The sequence below is a fragment of the Fusarium falciforme genome, chromosome 1 (genome assembly GCF_026873545.1).
Source record: "Fusarium falciforme chromosome 1, complete sequence".
Lineage (NCBI taxonomy): Eukaryota > Fungi > Ascomycota > Sordariomycetes > Hypocreales > Nectriaceae > Fusarium > Fusarium falciforme.
This window is the reverse complement of record NC_070544.1, coordinates 6,423,983-6,436,474: the sequence shown is the minus strand read 5'-3', so window position 1 is coordinate 6,436,474 and position 12,492 is coordinate 6,423,983. Positions and strand designations below refer to the sequence as shown.

The 12,492-nt window shown below is 50.5% G+C and overlaps 2 protein-coding genes across 2 annotated transcripts; one reads left to right on the top strand and one right to left on the bottom strand.

Annotated features, from left to right (window-relative positions):
* Positions 1-79: 79 nt before the first annotated feature.
* NCS54_00185600 (Hypothetical protein) lies at positions 80-946 on the top strand (the record flags this gene model as incomplete). The annotated part of the gene is made up of 1 exon (XM_053147471.1): positions 80-946. One exon carries the CDS (start codon positions 80-82, stop codon positions 944-946), a length of 867 nt encoding a protein of 288 aa, XP_053003446.1.
* A 1,507-nt stretch (positions 947-2,453) lies between these two features.
* On the bottom strand, positions 2,454-10,936 carry NCS54_00185500 (Hypothetical protein; the record flags this gene model as incomplete). Its single annotated transcript, XM_053147470.1, has 17 exons — positions 2,454-3,341; positions 3,393-3,695; positions 3,747-3,918; positions 3,978-4,372; positions 4,426-4,503; positions 4,552-4,752; positions 4,803-5,723; positions 5,774-5,799; positions 5,857-5,953; positions 6,012-7,294; positions 7,343-7,643; positions 7,690-8,789; positions 8,845-9,534; positions 9,594-9,717; positions 9,781-10,000; positions 10,050-10,358; positions 10,413-10,936. 17 exons carry the CDS (start codon positions 10,934-10,936, stop codon positions 2,454-2,456), a joined length of 7,632 nt encoding a protein of 2,543 aa, XP_053003445.1.
* Positions 10,937-12,492: the final 1,556 nt, after the last annotated feature.

The following is a 12,492-nucleotide window of genomic DNA, read 5'->3' as shown; positions in this document are numbered from 1 at the left end:
TTCGTTTTTTATAAACAAGCGGGATTCCCTTTGTTTGGCCTCTTCCTCATTCATCTTTTCTTACACATCGTCAGCAGCCATGTCTCCCAAGCTCCCCATGCTGCCCGGCTTCACCGCCGTGAGCGACCAGGTCCTCGTTCGAGAAGCTCTCCCTGAGCATCCTCCCGCCGATCATCCCGAAGCTGTCGTCATCTACGGCTGGGGCGATGGACTTCCCAAGCACGTCTCCAAGTACGCCGAGGGCTACCGCGTGCTGTTCCCCTACTCGAAGCAGATCATCATTTTGAGCCCCATTTCAAAGGCCATGTTTACCAGCCTCGACCAGCGGACAGAGGCCATGGTTCCCGTCCTCGAGAACCTAGAGAAGCTCCTGGGAGATCGAAAGTCGTCGGTTTTGATTCACGCCATGTCCAATACGGGCGCCATCAGCTACGGCACCACCCTCAAGGCCTTCCAGGACAAGAACTCTTCCGCATTCCCTCATCAGCTCCTCGTTCTCGACTCGACCCCCGGAAGCCCATGGCTCTCCCGCCGAACCCTCGGGAACTGGTCCCGCGCCATGAGTCTAGGCACCGCAAACTGGTTTCCCTGGCCTTTCGCCGTTACTCAAGCCCTCTGGGCCGGAGTCCTGCTCGTCAACGCCACGTATCAGTGGATCACGGGCACTGAACCCGCAGGTGCCTTTGCGCTGAGGGTCGTCGACGATGAGTCGTTTGAGACAAAGGAGGCCAAGAGACTGTATCTGTACAGCAAGGAGGACGACCTGATTTCCTACGAGGACATTGAAGCCTACGTCGCCGAATCCAAGGAGCGAGGCTACGTGGTTCGCACAGAGCTCTTTGACGGCAGCGGCCACGTCGGACACATGCGAAAGCACCCAGAACAGTATTGGAAGGCCATCGAGGACGCATGGAAGTGGTCCAACGATGAGAAGAACGGCGCATAATGGAGTACAAAAAGGCGCATGGCAATGCGATGGGATTATGAGTTTGGATTTTTGTACATGTAATGAGCGTGGAATTCGATAGACGTCACGGGCTGGAATCATGCCCTATAGACATGGATCAATACAGCGATGGCTTTTACAGCCTGCTTTCTCTATGCATACTTTCTCGGTCTCTGCTGTCACTACAAGCAAGTCCAAGTCGTCATTTGGCGGATTGTGCTTCTTTTGAAAGCTGGATGCCATCTGGGACGAAATCATACAAGGCTTGGAGGTCTTCACCGCGTGAGTGAGGTACGTGATCGCTAACTGGGCATAGGAGTATGATCGATAACAATAGGAGTGGTTATTGAATATTCTAATCTCAGAGAGGAATGTGCAAGGTAAATTGAGGTTTCTTTTACGTTGCAGTGATGTTCAAGGAGCAGACGGTTGATAAAAGGAAGTCGAATGGTCGTGCAGTCCCCCCTGGTTGTTCTCTTGATTCTCATAAGAGGATAGATGTTGTAAATAAATGGCGGATGGCTCTTAGGATATTATGCCTGCTCCTGTACCAGATGAAGTTCTAATAGTTCACCGATCCTTTTTATGTGGTGCCATATCTTAGACAACAATACCAAGCCTTGAGGCTGACAGGCAGATCAATCACTCCGTGTGAGTCATGCCGCTGAATACAGCCTCAACACAATCCCGGTTTTGGATCCATCATGCTATAAAAGCCACACCGGTCGTACATCTTTTTCTCAGGACCACCTGGGTCATCTTCAAGCTCCAACTTCCATCATGAGTTTCAACATCGTCACACCCCAAACCCCCCTCCCTCCTTCAATCCTCCACCAACTCGCCCTCGGTAGCCCCCTAGACGAAATCCCCAATCACCCCGGCGCCGTCCGACATCACATCTTTTACCACGGAGACCGCAACAAAAAGACAAATAGACTTGAACGATCAATGCTCTTCTTTGTCTACCAGACCGGCAGGTTTGGTCCGCAGAACGGTTTCCGCCTTTGTCTTGTCCATCAGGGGTTTCATATTGCGTCTGCGATAAAGAGTGAGGGTGAGACTGAGGATGATATTGATCGTTTGGAAAAGGATATTCCACAGGGTCATATGGAGGTTGTGGTTCTGGGAGAGGCACCGGTTTATGTTAGCGATGAGGATGGCGGTCACATCGTGTTTGAAGAGGACTGAAAATCAGGAAGTCGAATGTCAAGCCCTGCGAGAGATATATACCCTTAGAGAAAAAGGGGGTTTCTTATGCGCATAAGCTCTTATTGGGGTAGCCCGCCAGCTTGGACTCCCATCAAGCCTGAGATGTGCAGTATAAACAAGCCCAAGAGGAGCATGGATCGGAAGGGACGATGATCTCCAGAAAGCAAAGAGTTTATGCACTTGACGTGTCTCTCAAATACCTATACTTGGATGCAGAAATGTAAACTATGAAAAAAGACAGGAAACCCATGATCTGTCGTAAATTTCAACCCCCTGGAGGAGACATCACAATCCCTCCTCATACAATCATTCGAGAAACCCTAGCTGCCAGATCCTGGATGCTATACGGGTTCGTCAAATCATTGATGGGCAAATCAATCTGGAACGCGTATCTTGCCCAAGATCTAACCTCGATGGCAATGAGCGAATCCATGCCATACTGGACTGCCGATCTCGTAGGTTGGATCTCGCCAACCTTCATCGACAGCACCTGTGCCAACTTGGCAACGAGAGCAGAACAAACAACGGGCTGCAAAGCCGCCTCTTTGCCCTCTGGCACATCAGCAACCCGCCCCAGAGTGTTTCGGAAGGCCTTGACGGCTGTCTGAACTGCACTCTCTCCTCCATCAGATTCGGAATCAATTGCCGCGTTGTCAGCAGCCCTGGATCGCAACAACCCAAACTTTGCGTCCTTGGCCCAGGACTGCCATTCTGCTGTAGCCTTGTCAATCATGCCAAAGCTGAGAACGATTTGACTCTTTGAAAAGTCATCGTAGGAAGAGTCTCTGGTCAGGTTTGCATTCTTGGGCGAACCCGTTGCAATAGCCCCCTCGACCACGCGTAGAACATCCCTCACTGTGATGGGCCTGAGCCCACGGGATAGCAAAGAAGCCTGGATCTCGGGACGCTCGCTGATGTTTCCGACGTCCTCGACAAATCCGAGGTCAACAGATGAGGCTGGGAGTCCGAGACTTTGACGGTATCTGGCAAAGGTGTCGAGGAAAGTGCTGCTTGCCGAGTAATTCGACTGACCCTCGTTACCCAAGACTCCGCAACCCGAACTGAGCATGACAAAGAAGTCGAGGTCGTGGTTGAGAAGGCACGTATGGAGGTTCAGCGTGCCGTTGACTTTTGGACCGAATACAGCATCGAAGTCTTCCAAGGTGATGTCCTCGAAAAATCGGTCCTAGATGAAATAGTTAGATGGGTATACACATGAGAATCATAGTGGACTCACGCTAAGTCTCAGGGCTGAGTGAATAACTCCACCGACAGGAGTCTCAATGGCAGCAACGAGGCGCTCGACAGCTGCAAAGTCACCCACATCGCAAACCTCAACTCTGGCATTACATCCATACGATGACAATTGTTGCAAAAGATCATCAGACTGCATAGCCCTTGAAACCGAACTGGTAGCCAGAACGAGGTTCCGAGCGCCATAGCTGGCCATCCACACCGCAATTGCGCGCCCCAAGCCACCAAGACCGCCTGTGATGATGTATGTCTTGTGTGGACTGAAAGAAGAAGTCTTGGGTCGTGTCTAGATGGTGGTTAAATACAACCCTGAACGAAAAGTATTGAGAGCACGTACCTTGATCAATTGCTCCTCATCGACATTCGTAAGTGAGATGACCTGTTTACCCTGACCACCCTCTGACAGTGTCGAAAAGGCTGACAGAAGGGAGTGAAGCCCGGCCACCGAAACCGACGTGTCAAGATCGATTTCTCGCCTCTCAACCATATCAATCACTTGATCCAGCAATCTAATGCAATCCAAACGTCAGCTATCAGAGAACAAACACAAAAAGAGTCGGCCACTTACTTTCCTAGGTCTTGACTGCTCTCATTATGAGCATCCGTCAGATCAATGGAAGCAAACATGACATTCTTGTTAGGTCGAGGGTAGAATTCATCGTCAAGAGTTTCACCCAATCCGATCTCGATATATGTTCCACGATTCGCCACCAAATGAGAATACTGTGCATATTGGCCGGACCGAGTGTTAAGCACGAGCTTGAACGCTTGACCATCAGTGGCACGGGAACGGCCGGTGCTTGCCGGGACAACGTGTATCTTGGAGGAGCAGAATCCGTGTTTGGTGAGAAGAGACTTGTCGTTTTTGTCACTGACGGCGGCGGAGACATCTAGTTTCAGCGCCGTTGCCGTCTTGATCAGAGCGATGCCTTGACTTGACGTGGCGTTGATGACGAGGATTTTCTAATATCATGTCAACACCCTGTCAACTCTTTGGGTTAACATGGTATACATACCTGGCCTGTCGAGACTCTCACAGCCGTAGTCAGGGCGTACAACGCAGTGACAAAGTTTGTAGGGATAGCCGCCGCATCCTAGACCCAAGTTAATCGTACACTCTCACTTTTTTCTACTATTCTTACCTCGAATGAAAGCCAGTCAGGTATCTTCCTACAGCAATGTGAAAGCGCCAAGTAGTGTGTTGCAAAAGTCCCTTGACCAATGACGGCAACTCGATCTCCCGGGCTGAATGCCGTGACATCAGCAGCGCACCTCGTGACGATGCCAGAACACTCGCGGCCGAATTCTGTCGCCGGAAGAGATCCCTGGGCGATCCATCCATCCTGATTCAAGGTTAGAGACGACATCGACAGAGGAAATCAGTTGTACTTACCCGTTCGTCGAGTCCGACGGCTCTGACCTCAACAAGAACATGCCCATCCGGTAAGGCCGAGTACTCGTCATCTTGCGCCATGGTAAGACTCTCCAAGATTCCTGGTTCTCCCACAACCAAGTGATGAGGAGCCTTCACCACCTCCGTCACAGGTGCCTCCATCTTTCGAGCAGGACCAAAGGCGTTTTCCAGACGATCATCCTGCACAAGTCTGCAAGTCCAGAGCTGCCCGTCCTTCTCTGCCACTTCGTAGTCCAGTTTGGAAATTGGATCGTCATGCGAGTAATGGATCCGTTCCAAGACGTGGTAGAGGATGTTGGGTATAGCATCGCCCTCGCTGGTCAAGTCCAGGGTGTACAGCTCAAGTTGACTGTTTTCCCCTCGGAGTGTTCGTGCAAAGCCTGTCACAAGCCCTCCTGTCGTATTCTGCGGATCCAGATATACCTTTTGAGTAACCCATATGCACTTGATGGGTTTAGTTAGCAATGACTTCAGTGCCTCCAGCTGCTCTGGTCGAAGAGAAGCAAGAAGGCTTCCTTCAGCCTCGTCCACAAGGATGAGCCAGTCTCCAGACCATTCTTGGGAGGCAAGCTCTTCAAGATGACTGGATGTTGCAGTAACACCACGTTTGCCGAGATATCTTTCAATGCCATCCCGTGTAGATGAATCGCTACCAACTCCAACGACGTGCACCTTCTCCCCAGAAAGTGGCTCGGGTGGAGTATAGTTAGCCGGCTTTGCTCTGGCCATCATGACGATGGTGCTTGAGAGTTGATCGACATCGCTCTTGTCGCGTCTAGCTTCGATCTCAGAAACGCTGTCGAAGTCTTCAGCGAGCTCTGAACGCCATTCATCCATGGTAAGGCCAGGTCCAGACCGGCCAGGTGATCGAGGGCGTAGCCACCAGCCAGTCAAGGGTCCCTACCAAAGAATTAATGATGAAATCCAAATGATGATATGTGGTAGCATACCCAAAGAAAATTGGCCGAAGTAAGGTCTACAAGTTCAAATGTTAGCTAATCTTGCAAATCGCATAACGGAGCATGTTACTTACCCTCTGACAGTTCACCCACCAAGAGATATCCATCGTCACGCAACAAAGATCGAATATTCTTCATTGCAAACGGCAAGTCGGAAGTTGCGTGCAGAACCTAACGTTGAATGGTCAGCAATCAATAGAACCTGCCATGACGTGCATCTGGGACCTACATTCGCTGCAACCACAAGGTCGTACTTCTCCAAGTTCTCAGTAAAGCCTTGCTGAGAAAGATCCTTTTCGATATCAAGAGTCTTGAACTCGATCCGGTCCCATTCAGCAAACTTCTTCTTGGCCTTGTCAAAGAAACCAGCCGAGATGTCTGTAAAAGTAAAGGACTGGTAAGCATTTGGCCCTCCAGCCCTGGAGAAACCGCGCAGCAACTCAGTTGTCGCACCACCAGTTCCAGCTCCAATCTCCAATATTCTCATGTTGGGATTCTTGTGTGCCAAGAGCTCAGCAACAGAAAGGAGTTTCTGGTTCATGCTCGTGGTGAAGATGCTCTCTTCGTAGAACCTGTACAACAAATCGTTCTCTAGCCAGACTGCCAGTGCTTCTACTTCTCCTCGGAAGATTCTTCCCATGTTGATGGCCAGCTGAGATACGATAGATGCATCGACAGTCTGAGGGATCCCTGAGTTTGAGACGACATTTGCGATAGCATCTTGTACTGTCGCAAATCCATTCTGCTGGTGACGCGCCACGAGCCTTTCTTTCAGCAACTCAGCCTGGTCAAGCAGCCACGAATGGTAATTTTGCAAGTGAGGGGCCAAGTCTTGGCCTTTTTCGACACCATTCTCGACGATGAGTGGTATGAGCTCCTTGACCAAGTTCTCGAGATTGACAAGCTTCTTCTCTGCTGGAAGACTCTTGATCTGGATGGAATTCTCAACATTCGAGATGTCGCCGATGTCAGGTCTCCAGATGAGTCTCAGCCAGGGGAGAGTAGTTTGGTCATCACCCGTGGCTCTGTCCATCTGCAGACCTTCCACGACAAAGAAAGGTCTCGACGACGCATCGTAACACTCAACGGTGCCTTCTATCCGGCCAAAGCCCACGGGCGATGTGTTGGTAGTGCAAGACGCGATGTCCGTGTTGTCAGCGGGCATGCGGATCGAGATTCTCTTCATTTTGGATGGCAGCAGCAACGTATCGATCTCTTGGAAGTAGCCAGAGCGATTAGCCAACGCGGGCGTTTGCAGAGCCGCATCCATCATTGCTGGATGCAAGAGATACCGCTGGCCGGGAACAGGGGATTGAGCAACCGACGTCATGTCGATCTTGGCAGAACAAGCCGAGAGGCTTGGGCGAACCCGGACTTCAGAGAGAAGCTGAAACTTGGGACCATAGCCATAGCCAACTCTCTCCAGAGTTTTGTAGTAGCTCTTCAATGGTACCTTGAGGGGCATATGATGCCAAGAGGTTCTGCGCAGAAGTGCACCATCATCTTTGCCCGCTACAAATCGTCAGCTTGGATCACCTCGTTTTGACATTCATCACTCACTTTCCAGGACTGCAGCTTTGCCATGACAATGGCGGATATCAACGTCACCTCTGAGTGAGGAAATGGTAAAGTCATACCACGTCTCGTCAGATCTGGCATTGTCATTTTCCGGGATCAGTGTGAGAAAGAGATCGATGGGTGATTCGTCAGGAAGAATGATTGAATTTGAAAAGACAAAGTCTTCAAATTCGAATGAACGAGTGGCCCAATCAATCTCTTTGGTCTCTTCTTGCACTTGCATCATAGCCTCCACCACCATTGCTATGCCGGTGGTGAAGGAAAATGTCACAATGCCATTGACCTGTCTGGAGTTAGCCTTGTCTTGTAAGATATCTTCTCTTTCGTACCTGATGATCAACGAGCCAAGGCGCATCTTCTATCGAGACCTTGTTCCTCCATGTGGGAGCTGATGGATTCACTCCTCGACAACGAGATCCTAGAATCTCATGTCGTGGTGATTTACGGAACCGCCATTCCAGGCTGTTTCGTGGCTCGGTCCACGGTGTTGAGGAATAATCCCAAGCGTAAGGGGGAAGGTTGTCTTGAAGATCGTTGGGGAGACGTCCGGACTTGCCCCCAGACCTGGCGCTGTTGACTTGCTTCAGATCCAGCTGCTTTCCATTGAGGACCAAGTCTCCGGCAAGGCTCAGCAGCTGTTGGCTCGAGTCTGTATTTCGAAGCATGGTAGAGAAATAGGGGAGCTGGGGCGAATCAGGGAGAGACTTCATAATCTCAGATGTAGGACGAGAAAGCAATGAATGAGGCCCAAGCTCAACACACAGATCCAGCTTGCGATCTGCTTGAGTCATGGCAAGAGTCACTGCATCAGTGTAAAGAACTGGGGATACGAGATTTGCCCCCCAGTAGTCGGCATCAACCTCGGTCCCCTTCAGCTCGAGACCCGTAACAGATGAGTACATTGGAACCCGTCCTGCCTTTGGATGCAGAACACCCTTGAGGTTACCGATGTACTCATCCACCACATTCTTCATGGCACGGGTGTGGTAGGCTCGAGTCACAGCGACGGCCCTGGCCATAATGCCATGACTGCTAAGCTCGGCGGCCACATTCTTAACTCCCTCAGCAGAGCCTGCGAGAGTCAAATTCTGAGGACCGTTGAAGCATGCAATCTGCACATCATGTCGCTCCAATGCATCTTGCAGCTCTTTCGCCTTTGGTGCACTTCTGCAGGCCAACATAGCACCTGATGGGGCGTTCTCGCAGGCGATTCCTCGATAGTAAGCGACCGTGATGGCTTCCTTGGCGGTAAGAGCACCACAAGCGTACGCAGCGGCCGTCTCTCCACCTGAATGGCCAACGACGGCATCTGGAAGGACGCCCCAGCTGGAAAGAACATCTGCCAGTGCGATTTGGACCGCCATGGAAAGAGGATGGGCAAGTGCCGGGGAGTCAATCTCTTCTTGTGAGAGCTCAGTAGTCAGCTTGTCTAAAAGAAAGTCAGTAACCACCAGACAGTAACTTGGAATTGTCGTGAGGCGTACCTATCAGGGACCATGCCGACTTATTCGATGACTGAAGTTCTCCAACGACCTGATCAAGAATGTGCAAGGTGTTGCGCGCCACAGGGAATGCCTCGAGAAGACGTTTACCCATCTGGGACCACATAGCTCCTTGGCCTGTGAACGCAAATAAAATTCGAGGAGCATCAGTACTGGAGGGTGTTGAATTCGATTTCAGAGCGTTGTTCTCCAGCTGCTGGATGAGACCGTCAACTGTCTGGGCAACAGCGTACGACTTCCATGGCCGGGCATGGATCTGGCTTCGAGCATTCAGCGCTGTGATAAGGGGCTCCGTGAAGCTGTGGCTTTCATCGTGAGTTTTAAGAAACTCCAGGAGGTTCTGTGTGTTTGTGTCTCGAGAGCTGCGAGAGGCACCAGATGTGAACACAAGGAAGGACGGCTTGTCGGCTTCTTCATGATGGCCATTGACAGACCCGTTGGTGAGTTTGGGCTCCTCGTGATGATCATTGACGGACCCATTCGTCATTTTGGGCTCCTCATGGTGGCCATTGGCCGACCCGTTGGTCAATTTGGGCGGCTCGTAAAACTCAACGACAGCATGCGCAGTAGATCCACCGATACCAAGCGAGTTGACGCTTGCTCGGCGTATCGACTTGGAAGGCCAGGGCTGGGGACTTGTCGGAACACGAACTCTCCATCCTTCAAAATCGACTAGACAAATCACAGTCAGTTGGACCCAAAATAGGTGTAGAAACTGGGAAACACTATACTTTTGGGGTTGGGTGTCTTGTAGTTGGTGTTGGGAGGAATCTCTCCCTTTTCCAAGGCTAAAACTACCTTGATGAGACTGCTCAAACCACTGGCAGCTTCTGAGTGTCCCACGTTCGGTTTTGTCTGTTTGCTTGTTAGTTTTTATGGTTTTCACAAAGATGAGAAAGTGTCGCCAATGAAACTTACAGAACCAACCCAAAGTGCATCTTGGGATTTGTGACTGGGAGCAAAAACTGAACCCACGGCTCCCAACTCTATACAATCGCCCACAGGCGTACCTGTTCCATGACACTCAAAGTATCCCGTCTCGCTAAAGTCGTTAATTCCTGCTTGGGCATAAGCCTGCAAGATGGTATCTGCCTGAGCTCGCCCCGAAGGTTCCGTAATTGCTGGAGTAGCACCAGAACTAAACTCGTCAGTCGACCCGAACTGTGCAACCTTGTTTGCAGACGCACCTGTTAGATGAAGTACCCCTGATGACGGCTCGAATATTATCCCCATCTCTAATCGCATCGCTCAGTCTTTTTACATAGACGGCGTTGGTTCCTTCACCACGCCCATATCCATTAGCGCTGGCGTCAAATGTCTTACACTGGCCATCTGCAGCAATAGCGCCAAGACGTGTCAAGGACAGTGCATAATCTGGGCTCAGAAAAAGGTTGGATGCACCAATCACAGCGCCGTCACATTCCCCAGCCTGCAGTGCTTGGCAGGCGAGGTGCAGGGCAACCAGAGCGCCGGAACAGGCTGTGTCGATGGTGACACTGCATGAATCACATGTGTCAGCACCGTAATCAGCTTTTCAAAAGACAACATACCTGGGACCACCAAGATCAAGCGCATGACTGATGCGGTTTGCAAGCATGGTCCGTGTTGTTCCAATGGCGATAAAGGTTGGAAGATATTCAGGGTCCTGCATCAGCATGTCGTGATAATCGGCCACAAACATGGCGCAATAGCAGCCAATCTTTGACTTGGAGATTGTTTCCATGGAGATGTTAGCTGACTCGAGACATTCGTAGACAACCTCAAGCAATTGCTTCTGCTGTGGATCCATGGCTGTTGCCGTGTCTTTGCTTATACCAAAGAACTTGTGATCGAACTGCTTGATGTCCCTCTTGACAAAGTGGGCACCTCGAAACGCCTGAGCTCCCTTCTGATTGGGATCCATGGATAGAAAGTTCTCGGCATTGAACCGATCCTTTGGTATCGCCGTGGCCGACGAACGTCCTGCTCGAACATGGTCCCACAGGTCTAGTGGTTTGTCGATGCCGCCTGGAAGACGACAAGCCATGCTCACAATGGCAATTGGCTCCCGCCATTGTGAAACCTGTGAAGCCATTGCGTAGAACAGAAGTGGAGTGACAAAGGTATTCTCAGAGATTCATTCCAGAGGAAAGAGTTACACGAGAAAGGAAGGATCGCTGGTTACACCACAAACATGGCACACATAAGCACCACATACAAATACGGCCCGAGAGATCCAAAAGACGTCCGGTAATCAGCCCATGAACTTACCTACCACATCAGGACATTGACCCGGTTCATGTTCGTTCAATTGCCCGCTCCTAGTCTACCCCACTAATGCATGAACCGGCTCAAATTCGAGTCCGGACCATGCGGTGTACCACCTTGTCATATCGAAGGATGAAGGTTACAGTACAGTAGCTCGCCCATTGTCATGGATGCGCTACCAATTATGGTCAATTGTTGGTAGTAAGTGCCATCGGGTAAGCGGGCATTACTCCCGTGCATATACTCCCGCCGGCTTTGCTGGAACCAATATCTGCTCACCCGTCATGGATTTATACCATCCATCATTAGTTGCTGTTTTGTTAGATACTTGCGCAACCTGGCCGACCCCAATGCATCATCTACCTCACAAGCAAGAAGCATCATCCCCAGACTTGGTTGCTTTATGTCCAAGGTCACCTTGAAGCATGAAAAACGATTGGCGAACAAGTCTTATTTTTCAACAAGAGGGCATCATCTAACGCGTAACGCAGTGTTTTAAAAAGCGCATAGCCCCTCGAGTGGAACCACTCTGACCAATACGCGTGTGTTATATCCCAGCATGGCTTATTCACTCTCACAAACCGGTTCATGGTAAACTTGGGATGTACATATATGAACAGTTCCTTTCCATTTTCCACAGAACGTCGGATATCATACCATCAAGACGTTAGTTCCACTATGTAGTACTACTTTTGGCGCTGATCTGCCTTGCAACGTTCGAACATGGAGGGCCATAAACTTCAGCACTGCCACGTCAACGGTACCCACATCTCGGCTACGTCCAAGATGGGAGGATGGTTACCTTGCTGTTGGGCCTGCTTCTGTCGTTACCAATCACGGAGCTAAGATGCGACAAGGGGACCCCAGAACTCGGTCTCAGGCTCGGCTCAGTTTAGAGGATTCGCGTTCTTAACTGGGATGTGTTGGTCTCAAACCGTTACGAACGATTCAGTGTGTGGTGTCAAGTCGCATCGCTATTTTAGGAGGAACATCTTATAACGGCATGTTTGAGGCACAGTAGAAATGGGTGGATGATATGATCTACACGAAAATCGCCCGAGCAGAAGCAGGTCAGATCTTCCGGGGTTTATTAACATCTTGGGTTTAGCTGACATGTCATTGACAAGACGGTGGTGCAGAAGATGCCACCTTTCCCTCCTTTGAAAGGGTCTCGTTCATGCAGGGACTCCATATTTTCTTGATAGCATCCCAATTATCCAGAACTCCCTGTCAAAACAAGATTGTAACCTAGACGTCCCGTGGATGCCACTGCATACAAGCCAACCCGAACTCGGGACAGGGCTTCCCATCCTGTCGAACCATGTGCTGCCGGTTATTGGTCACTTTCAAGTCTAGCTTCGCAAGTGACCTTTTCGAGAAAGC